This window comes from Crassostrea angulata, unplaced genomic scaffold (assembly GCF_025612915.1).
Source record: "Crassostrea angulata isolate pt1a10 unplaced genomic scaffold, ASM2561291v2 HiC_scaffold_3, whole genome shotgun sequence".
Taxonomy (NCBI): Eukaryota; Metazoa; Mollusca; class Bivalvia; order Ostreida; family Ostreidae; genus Magallana; species Magallana angulata.
The window spans coordinates 110,773-126,937 of record NW_026441568.1 but is presented as its reverse complement, the minus strand read 5'-3'; the positions used below and the strand labels follow the sequence as shown (position 1 = coordinate 126,937).

Sequence of the window (16,165 nt, the reverse complement as noted above, 5' to 3'; positions counted from 1 at the left end):
CATACTTCTAAATGTGTTTGTTGTGCAACAGTTCGCGCGCGAAGGGAATCTTTGAAACATGCAAAATACATTGGTGTCGATTTTGTGAAATAAATTGCGTTAAATATTTCAATGTTGTGACAGTTTTCACATTTGACAGTGGTGTTATGTTGTATTGTTTCGGTTATCGTTTCATCTTTATTATTTATGCTTTGAAACCCGAGGAACTTCGCCTCTATTTTATATTTTTTACGTACCAAATCAAACATAGATATCGGTAAATCAGACAGTTGATTGTTTACCTGCGCAAAAAAAAAAAATAAAAATGAAAATCTGACGTTGAAGCAGAATGCTATAAATAATTCATTCTAATGGTAAACCGTATGATCGTTTGCTTTATGGTTGATTTTTGCAATGTGTTTTGTTGAGATGCTCAGCATTTTTTGGAGTTTTTTTCAATGATTATTTTTGAAAAATAACTTGTGATCATTATTTGTCTCAGTGAATGTTTTTTATGTTTAGTTGTTTATAATATCTATTTACTAACCATATTTGAGTGTTTAGCTTCGAATTATAAGCAAGATCTAGAGCTTTGCTCACAAATTTACGTTTGTACACAGATTTGAGACCATCCTTTTCTTTTTATCACTGCTGAATAGGAAATACCAAGTTAATACACTCGTGTATTCAAACTATGACTCAAACCTAGCAGAATTGTTAGCTCAGTATCTTGCTTATAATTTTATGATTGACGCTGAAATTTTGGTTGATAATTTGAAAAGTCTCGCTAAACAATAAATACTTGTACAAAAAATTCAAAGGATGCTATACTGTAACGTAAATACTTTCTTGGGCCCCCTCTTTAAACGATTAATAATATGAAGTTTACACCAATTTTGTTAGTTTTTCAGACACGGGTAAATAAAAACAACACCGTTAAAACAGTTTCCATGTATAGTTCTGACACATGTTTGTTACGGGGATAGAAGTTTTATTGGTATTCCAAAGACAATATTAGTGCGGAAAATTCACTGGTTGGTGGCCATTTGTTTTCTAATAAAGATTTCAAAAAATGGTGGGCCTTTGTAATATAGAGTGATATGCATGTTATTGATTATAATAGCTCCTTAACATGTCACGTGAAAACATTTTTCATTGGAGGGTATTCATTAATCAAGTGGGTAAAGTAATAAAAGTCACACGAATTTACGCCTTGTAAACAACAGTCGTTAAGAATGGGGATGACCAATTAAATTTTGAATGTATTTAATTTTAGAAATTAAGCGCATTGGGATATAATTTTATTTTTCACATCTATAGGTTTCTTAATAAAATACAATAACAATAATAAGTTTTAAAAAAAAAAACTTAAATAGTAAGTAGTTCAGGAAGAAATTGTACCTACTAGTATATATTCTCAAATATAAAGTGGGGTTAAGAGGGGGGGGGGGGCAAAACGAAAAAAAAAAGGGAATCTGAAGTAAGCAGTGTACCCCTACTAAGAGTTTACTTTAATATCATCTTGCATAGCATTTTCTTTTTTCTTCGGTAGAAATGGCATGCAATACAGGTACAATGTCAAAGATTGAATTTTATGCAAAAATAAGTGTAATATTCGAATACTTTACAATATTTATTGTTTTGTTATTCTACCGAGAGGCCATATGGTATAATATCTTTTGAACACTCATATAAAGTCATTGTTGCTTAGGTGAGCGATATTGAGCCATAATCCTCTTGTTTCATTGAGTGTGCGCAATAATGTTCAATAAAAGAAATGAAGAAAAAAATGACACGCCGCAAATTAAGAAGTGCCTCCGTAAAAAGAAAGTCGATGACATGGTAATTTCTGTAAAATTACTAATTCAACATCATATTATAAGTATCATATTTCAGTTTGATAGAATATAAAATGCAGAATAATGTTATTTTTCTCTCAAAAGAACGCTCTTTCCCAAAATATTTAATAGAAAAGGAGAAGTAATACAGTTTTTGAAATGCTCCCTTCTAGAAAACTTCTATCATTGTTATGTTATTTTTTTTATTGATTTGATATATCTTTTGTATTCTATATCTTTCGAACACATTAATAGAATTATAAAAAAAAATCAATATTGTAAGAGCTTAATTGAATCCGCCGCGCCTAAGAAAACATTTAAATCAAATAACATGATAATGCAATAATTCACTGAGACGATATTGTTCTTGTCTAATTATACCAAGCGACGGGATCTTCTTTCTTTAAATACATTAGGCATGCATCTGCGATGTATTCATGATTTTAAAGTGTTTTCGTTGAGGTGAGTGCGTATTTCAGAGCGTTTTCGAATTATTTGTCCCCTTTCTATATTTAAAAAAACACAGCAACTTTTTATATACTTTTGATAAAATAACTGGTATCGGACATGATACGGTGTTGATATTATTGGTCAGATATTTGAATAAAAACAGAACTGTTCTCTCAAGTAATAATATTTGACTATATGAATTAGTTGAGGAAAGAGATTACATATTGACTCCTAATACAATCTTTAGTAAATTGTATTGAATTTAAACAATAAATAAAATCTACGAACAGTCGATAACAAGAGATCACATATGTTGACAGAGAAAGAAACGGGATTTTCGTATAGAAATAGGTCTTTGAAGTAGTCGTGTAAACAATTTTAATGGCATGCAATCATTTTATATCAACTTGAGATGACATTGATTACTTATAATTTATATTTATTAACTTTAACCTTGACAGACGACTTAGACAGACTGATTTTACTTCCGTCCGCCATTCCTACACTGACCATTGATACACCTGTTCCGAATATAAAACAAATTTCATATGTGAAATCAGGAAGACTGTGGGTGATGTCTGATTTTGATGATGGAATAATTCAAGTCGACAATAATAGAGATATAAAAGAAGCCGTTCGTTCATTAGGATTGTTCTGCGTTTCAAAAGATGATGCCTTGTTATATAAGTCAGATCGGTTTATTGAAGATGAGGATGAAAATGGGGATGGAGATGATAACAAATATGGCGATCGTATTTTAAAAGAAAAAGACTTCACGAATATCTATCACACTGCTTAAAACAGATAAATCGGAGGATGTAGTTGGTATTTATAGTTCTTTTGTTAACGGTCACATCTTGGTATTAATACAAATACCTACCGTAACAGAAAGTCCTTGGCAAGTCCGCTTCTTTCATAAGATAACAAGGTACGATGAAAATGGACTGAAGATTCAGGACATCTGGATCAACGACAGAATACAAGGATGGAAGTTTTCGTCAATAGCCGCATATGCATATATCACGGAGAACAAGAACGGAGACATCATCATATCTGGTAATCAATATGAGACAGTAGTGGGGATGGACAGGTCAGGAGGACGTCGGTTTACGTATTCACACCCTGAGAATTTGACTCCCATGGACATCTGTACAGACAAATACGGACACATACTTGTGGCTTTTAATTCTAGTATTCATCTCCTGGATGAAGACGGGGAATTTCAGACAATATTGCTGAAAAATATGTCATCAAACATAGTATTTACCTGTCTTTGTCTAGACGACAAACAAAATATTTATGTAGGGAACAATCGTGGCATCGTGAACGTCTATAAGTATTTGAAAGGCGAATAAATATTTTTTATGTCAATTGGACATAGAGGAAGTGGAGTTTAAACTAAAAAAATGTTTCACTTTTAATCTTATTTTTCTTATGTAAATGTGCTTTGTGTTATACATATGTAAATATTATTATATAGTTATCAATTCATGCATGGCTCTGTATAAATATGTACGACAATTCTCTATTATACTTTATTCAAAGTGTTAAGAACATTTCAAAATTTGAGAAATTTGATTTGCTGTCAAAGTGAAGATAATTGGTTTATTGTTTGTAATAAAATTGATACCTACTATTTATATTAATGGCTTTATAGTAGTTAAAGCTCACTACTTATATTGATGGGTTTATATTTTTTAAAGTATTAGTTTTTTTTAATCTCATTAGGATCGGGTTTTAAGCAAAAAAGTAAATCCTTGACATATAAAGATACTAAATAACGAATAGCTTGTCGCATTGTTGTCATTGAGTACGCAGATGTATAAATGCTAAAATTAACCTAATTATAATCTAAATGATATATTATATGCCTGATTGCATTTCTTGTATTTACAATACTAATTTCATGATAACATCTTAAACCACATAATAAAAGAATATTAAAGCTAGTATAAACTTTCTTGATTTCCATATCATACTAATTACTATTTGGTTTTTTTCCTTGTTTTGTTCGCAAGAGTTTACGCGACTATGTAGGCTTTACTGGTCAGGATTTTTCCGGTTTTTGTAGTAACTGTCTGTGTTGTTTTTAACAGTATTTCTATGTATGTCGTTAATGTGTATAATCAAAATGATGTAAATTTTGGATGGGAAAAAACCTGGGTCCGTTTCAGTACATGTTAATGTTACTAGTCTAGTTCCACGAGGTAGGCTAAAAATTGGTTAGGCTTTGTTTGTGTAGTTTGCGTCGTTACTCCAATTGTAAACGAAATGACTAAGGATTTATCTTCAGTCTTTGACAACGCGGTATTGCACATGCGCAAAATGTTTCTATCAATAGTATATAATTTTCATGAGTAATGAATAACCGGCGTGAATATTATTATTTGGTTTTTTTTTACTGGCGTTTGCAAATACGAGACAATATATTTTTTCTACAAAGGATCTACTTATAATCTTATGTTAAACTGACGAACGTGTTTTATTCTATCAAACCGACTTTCTAACAATAATTTTTCACAAATATGTTCAAAACAAAATAAACAATAAAGTGAAAACAATGTTGATTCTTAGGTCTGTAAACTTTTTTCATGTAATTCAAGTTGTCAATTTATTTGTGTACACATTTTCATTGGAGAGAGAAACAGCAGTAAAATAAAATTTTATTATGACTATCAGATACGCAAATGAATATACTTAAATATATCAGTTAATGCAAAACAAAACACTTAAATAATCATTCAAAATAGTTTAGACAAACACTGACTGGAATAATTCGAATAATTTGCAACGTGTAGCATACATGTAAAACAATTAAGGCCAAGCATTGCTTACATTTCTGATTTATAATTTCAATTATATATTATCATATTACATTATATTACATTATATTACATTATTTCATTAATAGATATATTATATTATATTATACATCATATATTTATGATTCATTCTTATTTTCTCTTTTTCAATCCTATGAAAAGCAAAAGACATATACATGCATTATAAGAAGAATATCACAAGCACAGTTATAGATAAATACATTTTGGATCGAAGCATGCTGTTTCATTTGAAGGCATCATTGTTTGTATTAACAGCAAGGCACACTAGGTGGTGTGGCAGTACAGTGCAATTGTTTATGGAAATCAATAAACAGAATTATTGTCGTGAGACGAGTGAATAATGTCAATATTTATTGACACATATGTGCATGTATACACAAACCATAGAATACATAGATCAAATTAAAACTTCGGAGAGGAGTTTGGTCTGTTCCATGTAGTGAGGATCTGGATACATATATCTATTCATAGCACCCCGAACCCGATGACAATAGTAAGATAATAGAAAGGGTACTTATACCACATTATGTTTTGTTTCTCTCCGTAATGTAAGTCGAGATGTAAAGGACGCACACATGAAAGTATAAAACATCAATATAAATTACTTCTATTCATTCTATAGATTTACTCGTCTCAAATTTGGCATTACCAGGCACGGATCGTCAATTGCATGTATTTGTGTATTTGATTCGGTTGAAAAAATCTTCCGTCTAGTGACGCGTGTTCAAAATTGACCTGATTTTGATTAAATACTTCAACGTTTAGTATTGCAAAAACTCAAGAGTATGTTTTAAACATTGAATATTGAGATCAAAAGTCAACATTGTAAGTTAATAATGGTTCTTTTTTTAAATGTCAGGAAAAAAACAACGTCTTTTCTAATAACTGATGACATCAACAGGTTGAAATTGACCCTTGTGAAATTGACTCCAACTACATTGCTTCAGACAGTCTTTGTACCAGAACTTCTCTTAGCAATTTTTATAAATCTACAGAAAATTTTAGTTTTAAGCTGTTACAGTACCCGAAACGTTCTTCTATTTCACCATGCTTTGGCTCACTATTCGCTCAGCGTGTTCTCACCGTGTATTCTGCGTGCAGTCACCGTGAGTTTAACCTGCACACGTGGTGCATTTTCAGTTCACAGTTGTGTGCTATCAGCTCCGCTTGCGCTCATCGTCACAAGGAGTTCATGATCAGTGTTCACTCACAGTGCCTTGTGTACATAAATGCGCTCAGCAATTATTAAGCGTTTTTTTTTTTTAAATTTTTATGGTCATTCGAAATATAAAGATGCTTAGAAAAAAAGTACACAAAATGATAAAAAATTAATCTTAAACATCAGGAAATTCATCTTATGTGTCGTACTTCTGACAACTGTGTAGTCCATCACCAGGAAAAAAGCAGTAAGTAAATAAATCTATAATTAATTGATTCGTTCATGAAATTTAATTTTTAATGAAATTTGTCTGAAAAGCTCATGTTAAAAAACAATCTTAAAACTACGGAGTAATCAATGTTTAGGATTTTTAGAAATGAGAATAAAATGAATGTGTACTTAGCGATACTCACAGAGAAATATAAGTTGATATTTCTACATTAGATATATTTATAAAGTTTTTACTCGCTGCATAAACAATATCTTAAAACATTTTCTTCATCTTTAAATGTGATATTTTGTCACGACAGGCGTCGTGACTGTTAAGTCAAACACAACAAGATTCGATTTCTATTTACAAATTTTCATATAAAATAAAACAAAACAAATATAAAACATAATTTATACATATCATAAACAATAAAACGTTTAAGTTTTCTGGTCTCCCAAGTCTCAATCACGGGCATGTAGAATTGTAGAAGATGCCATCCAGTGAGGAAACGGACGAGATGGGTAGATATGGCATGGCGTGAGACAGCGGCGGACAGGTATACCAATGGCGATTGACTATCAAAAAGGATAGGGGCCTTATTAAATTAAACAAACACACTTTTTGGAGTTACATGATTAAAATACTTTACATAAACATAGGCAAGGTCAAACGAACTTAAATATAACATTATAGCAACAACAACACACCATACAACAGCATGAAACTACAGCGAATACAAACACTGGATAACGTTAAGAGTATCACAGTACTTAACAAAGAAAAACAACGTCAAACCGATAGAAAAAGTATTCCGTACTACACGGACAATATACAAGTACACCGTACTACACGGCAAAATACAAGTATATCATGCATTTATATCCCAATATAAAGCACACACACTCGACACGTGATCACACAGGAACATGCGCGAGCAAGCACATATGTTAAACAGTTCTTCCTCGTTATCAAAATGTAACAAAAAATACTAAATATAAACTCCACAGTAATTTTAAAAGAATGAGCTGTAGTTGAATTACAAAAGTATAAAATAATTTAACTTACCCATAGTAGGAAAAAGGATGACTCAAAACCTTTGCTGTTCATACCTGTCAAGAAGAAATCGTAGCCACTGTCTGCCAGGTGTGCAATGCGGCAGTTTAAATAAGGTAATCAAACAATAGAAAAGAACTGACCAATATCTTCTGTGTCACAGCTGACACCGTGTCCAAGGAGGTACACTACGGGTATAAAACTAGTTACACAGGAACGTTTAAGAGAGTCCCTACAGGATACTAAGACGTAAAAAATATAATACAGGTCGATACTGATTTTTGACATATTTGTAAGAACTATATAAAATTTACATGAATAACGGTCTGATGATTAATGATCATGACTCTAATTAAGCAGAATTTAGAATGACAACGTAAGAAAATTAGAGGGAAAAATATGAAAAGAAAAGACAATTAACATACGACATTCCTTTAACAGTCAATCGGAAAACAGGAAATTGAATAAACTCGGTTTAATTTTATGCATACATCTTGCGGCAAATTCTCCAATGCTAGTATTTACTATGATTTAATATTTTTAAATGATAAAAGAGTGAATGCCTATTGTTAATTTTATGATCAAGATAATTTGAAGCATACTTTTTAAAGTTTGACCATAATATAATGTATTAAATGCACTTGATCAAGCCTTTAAATAAAACGTAACAATGCTAAATGTTTTCATGAAAAATGACAATAAAATTGTCAACCATTTGAATTATCCATATAGAGAAATATAAATTATAAAGGACTTTTTTTATTACTCCTTTGAACGAAATCAAGAGGTATTTGTATGAATATAGGTTGCTAGAAGGTCATCAATTTATTTTTCAGATCTTTCTTGAAATGTCGAATTAAGAGAGAGAGAGAGACACAGAGAGAGAGAGAGAGAGAGAGAGAGAAAGCGAGAGGGGGCAGGGTATAAATGTGTAAACAATACGCAAGACAATTTTACAAGTTTGCTAGATATGATAAAAAGATACGTAAAAAAATTAAATAAATTAAGCATATATATTTCTGAATACAGACTAGGTTCATTGACCTTAAGAGCTTGCATTCTGATAGGCCATAGGACAACCCAATTTACTCGCTTCAAGTTGCACTTATTACCGACTATAACCCTCGAGCCTCTACATTTGGACCCAAGATGCAATCCCATTATAAACAATGTCTCAACTCCTGCGGTGGGAAATAACCAGTTTAATTTCAAGTATAGCGCTACACAAAAACATCAAAATGGCAATACTTTTTTCACTTTTTCCAGAGACAGAGAAGGGTGAGTCAAGGACAGTGTTTGATAGAGAGACAGAGTTGATACATAGAATACAGTTACGGAACGTACCTGTGGCAGCTGCAACAAAGAATGACATTGTATTGTCTCATGTAGTGGAATTAATCAAAATTGGTTGCGAAGCTCACAACCAGACCAAAAATTGTAGCATACTTTCGATAAGCAATAAATTAACTATTGAATATTGATGTTTTCTTCGAGGGATCAGAGTTGTTATCCCAGGTTAAAGTACTGACATGAATTACTGGACGAGTTACATGTCTCACATTCAGAAATGGTCTGTTGTTGTTTTTATTAGATATAGAAAAATGATCGTGTTGAAAAATATGAACATATTGTTTTCAAACGGTAAATGAATGTCAATTAATATGATCCACTTCAGTCCCAGCTCGGACCTTCATAACCAACTTTTACATATAATGAACAGTTGAATACTTGTTGCTTTATTTGAAGCCAAATTTTTAAAAATGAATAATAATGTTACTGTCACGTACACTGTATCTTTGATTTAAGAACATAAAGATGTACATGAAGATTTATATTGATTTAAAATGTATTTTTATTTAATAATTTATCATCTTTTATATTCGTCTAAGCATTTGTTATCTTTGATTAAAGAACATAAAGATGTACATGAAGATTTATATTGATTTAAAATGTATTTTTATTTAATAATTTATCATCTTTTATATTCGTCTAAGCATTTGTTATCAAATGTTTTGGCGTTTTCTTATTCTTGTCACGTTTATACATATTTGAGCTTAACATTATCTATAGCAAATAAAACGCGTCTCGTTCCTTATGAAGTCATTATCCCGTGTCTCATGTAATCAGATAGGGTTTTTTGATTTTAAAACAAACATCGTAAAATTATTATTGATATGACTGAATGTTTATTTAAACAACGAAATCAAGTTTATATTTAACTTTAAAATAAACATCAAATTGGTATCCTCGGTTACCTGCCTAAGTTGTTTTATTAAAAAAATAAAATAAAAGTAAGGCAAATAGATCAGCCCCGTCAAAAATACACAAATTGCAGCAATGGAATATGTACTACTAATGGCGAGAAAAGGCAGCTGACAGCTGGCTGTCGTTAATGAAAAGCTATTCACAAAATAATTGCGAGAATTATTTAGACATGTTTTGTCTGAGGCCTTAAATTCAGATTAACGTATCTAATAATCATTAACGTATTTTTGGATAGATTAAACATTTTGATGTAATTTTCCCGTTCTGAAAACCACGGCATGAGAATACTGATACATTGTCAAATGATTGCAATATTAAGGTAGCTCGCGGGTTTACTGCTTGCGAGAAAACCTACCCTGAAAATTTGTCCGCGTGATCGATAGGTTTCAGAGATTAAGTTCTAAAATTTATTTGAGATTCGTCTGCGTAGTAATAATGTTATCGTGATTCAAACACAGTGTCGCTGATAAAATCAAGCTCCGCCATTTCAATGAAATATATAGTAAAATGCATATCTTAGTCGAAAACCGCATTTCAAAACTATGCTCCAAACTTTTAAACGATCTAGACGAACTTAGATTTACTCAACACAATAACAGAAGAGATAATTTTGAATCAATTCATAAAAAAATAATAATATGTGTTCTCGGCCAATTTTTCGTAAAACAACTTTAAAGATTTAAAATATTTCACAAAATCCTATATTTTTCTCACGACGTTAGCCCGACGTCATCAATTTCTTTCGTCTGAGAACCAAATATGAAAATGCGCTGGTTGACCAGACTAGCTAATTAACATATATTAGAACATGCAAATCTAATTAACATTATTATGAATGTTTTCGAATGCAAAAAGGAAATTAATGTAATGTTGTAAAGAGAAGAAACATGGCTGCTTTTCTTTTCAATGAGTCAGTCATTCATTCAATGCAAAAATAATTACCATACAAGTATTGACACATTAATAAGTTTGTAATTGCATACGAAAACTAGCTAAAGCCAAAATTATTTTAATAGTTAGATTGGTATTGGAAAATACAGAATTCATAATTGTGAAACGAGCAAAGTTAATGCATACGGTTCAATTTATTTACCATGTACTTGTCTAAACATAAATTAGATTAAAGAGTTCCAACGCACACTCATACCTTATAGAACTCAATGCGACAATGTATGCCATCTTTAAATTTTTAGCACTTGATAACTATAAATGTTTGTATAAACTGCAATTTAGCTTTTTAAAATATTTCATTTTATGTTTCTAAAGATCATTTGTTATTTCTAAAAGAAATGTATGAGTTTGCTATGACGGTCAACTCTTTACGTCGAATCCTATTGTGACGTCAGCAAACCCGCGAGCTACGTTAAACAGTCAAAAGGCAGCGAGTTGATGAAATTCTGATTTTATGAATAAAGATTAATAAAGTAGATCATACAAAAAACTTAATGACTAAATTTCAAAACAGGACTTTTTTCGTGCCAAAAAAGCGAGTCTATTGTATTGTTATTTGATTATAATGAGAAATACATTCCTATATCAAAACAATGAAGATAATTTTTTTGAGCTGTTGACTGGATTCCTTGCCCTTGATTTAAACAGCCGCCGCTAGAAAGTACACTTCGCACCCGGAAACAGTCTACACAGCAAACCAGAATTTAACCACTCTAGTATAGTGGTATAAAACAAAAGGATTCGATCTTGTAAACGGTATGTTTCTCTGACTAGTTTTTTACGTTGTAAATTATAAAATCTAGATAGAGTATGTTTCTCTTGATTTTAAACCGTACATGAAAAAATGTTTTTGTTTTATCAAAACAACATATTTTTAATTTTTTCATTTAAAATCATTGATATTAATGTGTATATCTATTACTCAACAAAATATCTTATCTATTTGATTTATATCTATATCTTTACATCTTCAAATATGATCTAAATAAATAGAAAAACGAAACTACTTTCATTTTAGCGTTTTAAAAATATATACCCATAAGGTTTTAGATGGAAATCCCTACACTATAAACAGATCATTGTGAAACTTCTGAAACTGACATAATTCTTAAAATAAACGATCAGATAGGTTACTTCAAACCCTTCAATGAAGTGCATAAACTACGACATTAATACATGTACTTATATTATGTCAGTTGTTTTAATGATTTCAATTATCAAATGCGAATGTTTATTTATGTAACCCAAATTTTGTATCTGTAACAATAACTTAGCTTTACGTAAATTTACCTTATATGTATATGTGTTATGTATATAGCTCAGGATTATCAACCTAATTAATCTACAGACAAAATGGAAGTGTGAAGCCAGGTTCGAAGGATATTATTACTTCATCATCAAAGGTACTTAGCTTTGATAAACAAGGTAAACTATAAAAAAAATCTGAACACACGTGCGATGTTTGTGTTAAGTTTTATTACACGACCTAGAAAAATCGATTGTGCTGACTTAAAAAAATATACTTAAACGGTTGTCAAATAGTATATCAATGTCAACAAAAACGTGAGGAATATGTATATTTTATGAAGGTATTTTTATTTCTGATTAAGTAATATTCAAGTAAACACTCTGCATGTATAAAACGATAAGCATTAAAACATCAGAATTGTGTGATTTCTTCAGACACTTACGCATAGATGTGCCATATGTGAACATATTGTACAATCATTTAATTTTCGTGGATTGTGCCGATGTAATTTCGTGAATGTGTCAGTTTTCAGTTTCATTTGAAAAACTAGATCTTTAATATTAATTTTTGTCAAAAATGTAAATTCGTTAGTGATGGCTACCAAACAAATACAACGAAAATTGCGTCACTGAGAATATTAATGACCCCACAGTATTTTTTGCTTCTTAATAATTTATACGTCAAACACTCCTTAAACAATTGAATGTTTTGGGCACCTTAAAAGGATATTTTTTAAAAATGTTTCTAGTTATAGTTCATTTATTGTTGACAATTAGATATTTACATTTGCGAATAAATTTCCTTATATGAACCTATAAAATAGCGAAAACGTTCAATTCAGTGTGAACTTTATCATGACGTCAAAATGTTAGTAGCACCAACTTATCCTTTGACGGTTCCATTTTTATAAACATGAAATACACGGTTGTTTCAATTATTGACACAATTGTGCTACAAGAAAACAAACATGTAACACTATTTGTCTTGATTTTATTAGAAAAACTGCCGGAAAATGAAGGAAACCTAATGAGCTATATATATATTAAATTGTATTAGAGGCTATTTATAACTTTAAGCAATGTTCGTAGTACTATATTCATAAGAGACAGTTTAGTTACAACATTAATTACTTCTTTGTTCTAAAACTATCTATAAAAAAAAGTTTGATGATACCTAATTTCCAAAAAAAAAACCAACAAAAATACAAAACCTTCTTAATCAATCAAAGATAATTACGTATATATCCATAAAACAAGGTAATTAGAAATTTCCTTCCAAAATTTATTATTATTTTCAATATGATACAAAACTTTATCTTACCTAGACATTTGATCTTTACACATGACTGACTCATATGCGGTGCAACATTTTTTAACTTGAAGTCCGAAAGATGTACTAATATAGCTTTTAATCTCAGACACCTGACGTCATTTATTTTTCTAATAATAAAATTATATCATGTAACTTATGCCAATGTTGAATACCAAAGTTCACATCACTGCCATCTTAGATTTATTTATACACATGTTGGTGTCTGTCTTCCAATTAGTAATTTATCGAGAATCTAAGTCAATTTAATGACAGGTGTAATAACTTAAAATAAATATTTGTTATATTGTTTGTAAGATAAGTCTTGAAGGACCGAGTAAAAGATGGAGATTGCAAAACAATTTTACTGATGAGTTTCATGACCATATTCCACCTGATATGCCATTTATGAATAGATTCAAAATCCTGTGCAATTATTAGAAAGAGGGTATAGCATATTTTAGAAAGAGTAAAATATATAACGCCCGGTGCCCATTTTTAACACAAATTAAATACAATGCCGATGGCGATTTCTGCCCTGGGGTTGGGAGGGGGGTCTCTATTCTAAGAATATGTTAAAACGTCCTCCAAACGACGACAAAAGTTAACACTTGATTTGAGGAGTAGAGAAAACTATTAGAAATAATAAGAGGAATAAGACTACAACAAGCTTACCCTTGCCCTAAACAGCAATATCTCTGAAGGTCTTAAGAAAGTCTGGAATTGTTAAACTATAGATATTTAAAAATTTAATACGACAAAAATTTAGAAATAACTATAACTATTGACATTTAAGTAAACTTGATTGGATAATTCTCCATCGAATAAATTTTCTGAAGACTCTGGGATAAAATGGATCAACGGGAAGCATTACTAAAGAACCTTAGCTACACTCTGTGTTTTTTTAATTCCACAACTTTCCGCTTGATAATTCGATAATCATAAATACCACTGCGCTCAAACTACGTTCATCCACTTATATTAAAACGTCCAGATTATCTATTTGAAACGCCCCCTACCACTTTAGGTTTCAATACACAACCAAAATAGAAAATCTACGGGGATTTTGCATAGCATCAGCCATGAAAAAGCCGCGATGATAATGTTGAAAAATTATGCATAAAAATATGTAAATATCTCCCATTATAAATTTCCGTAAGAAATTTGTTTTAGTTCCTGTGAACTGTCATGAGTGAAATATGATAATGTGTCAATACAGATATTGTGTATTTTTTTCCTTTTTTCGTTTTCAGCTGAATTTCTGTCACAGTAATTTGTATTTTAATTAAAAAATCATCAAAAAGTTATTGATGCAGTAACTTCGGAGAGACATTAGGAATATCCCTCTTTTTCTCATTTTAAAAAAACTAGAACATTGGTTTAAAAAGACAATTAAAACACATGTGCCCGAAAAAAATGTAACACAAAATAAGAATATGATTTTAACGAACCATTTAAGTAATGAGAAAAAAATGAATGATTTTTTTTTTACCTATTTCAGACAATATAAAACATGGCCTCTTTTCCTGGTCCATCATCGACCCCGTACAACTGGCAGAATAAAGCAACTGAAAATTTTTCTCGCCTGTGTCAACTGATTGTAACGATTTGTAGCGACCTGTTTCGAGACATTCTTAGTCATTACATTCCGCCTGCTAATCTCAGAACAGAGCTAGATAAAAACAAAAATAAATTAGACAAAGTCAAATGCATCAACACTCAGCAGAAAAAATTACTATATCCTGATCCAGGAAAAGCCTCACCACTGGCAAAAGACTTAGATTTTTCTGTACTTTACGTACTTATACGCAATATTTGTAGCATTAAACCTCATAAAAATGGGTGGGGGGATAATCCAGAAAACGGCGACAATAGCATTGCGGCCTGCATTGACAGAATAAGAATGCAAAGAAATTTGATATCTGGACATTCAAAAACTGGTTCGATGGACAATGCTTCCTTTCATTCTACGTGGACGGTGCTTGAGAACTCTATTATTGAGATTGAAAAGCAGTTGACAGGAGGAGACATGTTTAAGCGTGCAGTAAATGCACTATACTTATGTGAGCTAAGTCCGGCAAGTACAAAACGTTACGTCGAAGAAATTACTCGATCATTCAAAAGTAAGATTAATTGCATTTGTTTTTTTTTTGTTTTTTTTTTTTACAATTTACATATATTTGACCTAAAACTGTACTTTCATGATTTAAAATAAAATCATATTTACAGGTGAAATCTCGAAGAAAAAAGGTAGGAGTTATCAATGTCTGTATAATAGGTCTTTAATTAAAGTTGTTAAGTCTTTAATTTCAGGCGAGCTATGCAATTGTTTATCGCAGTTAATTTTTTTTTTGGTAAAGGTAATTTTTTAACAATTAATGCGGCGTCGAAAAATTAAAGCTTTAAATCCATAGCTTTGTAAAAGAAACCACCACATTACAGATGTCATATTCATTGATGAACTGATACATAATATGCATTTATAAAGGAAAGAATACCATAAACAAAGCTTATTTGACTTATGTTGATTAAGGTTTTAATTTTATAGTAAACTGGATTGTTCTGATTTTTAACCTTAAAATTCATAGACGTTGCACTTAATTAGATAGCTAAAACAACACAATATTTACAAGCTTTTTTTCTTTCTTAAGCTTTAGAACATGTATAAGTCTTATTTTCCTTAGCCAACATTACATAAGAAAAATATCTATAAATGATGAATTTCGTTGTATCGTCTGAAAATTCGTAGATGTCTTTATTTATTAAAAGAATTATAGCTGTCATACAATTAGTGTACTTCTTTTACACAGCATGTAAATATTACAATTCATGTACAATAACAAAGTATAAACGATTTGA

At 30.8% G+C, this 16,165-nt stretch overlaps 1 protein-coding gene and 1 pseudogene across 1 annotated transcript in view; both read left to right on the top strand.

The window, feature by feature from the left end:
* Nucleotides 1-1,533: 1,533 nt before the first annotated feature.
* Nucleotides 1,534-5,094, top strand: LOC128168550 (uncharacterized; annotated as a pseudogene).
* A 6,338-nt stretch (nt 5,095-11,432) lies between these two features.
* Nucleotides 11,433-16,165, top strand: part of LOC128168553 (uncharacterized) — a 29,906-nt gene continuing 25,173 nt past the window's right edge. The window contains exons 1-3 of the mRNA XM_052834747.1: nt 11,433-11,505; nt 14,808-15,429; nt 15,536-15,556. Coding sequence (XP_052690707.1) covers nt 14,820-15,429; nt 15,536-15,556 — 631 coding nt within the window. The 5' untranslated portion in view covers nt 11,433-11,505; nt 14,808-14,819. The remainder of the gene's footprint in view (nt 11,506-14,807; nt 15,430-15,535; nt 15,557-16,165) is intronic.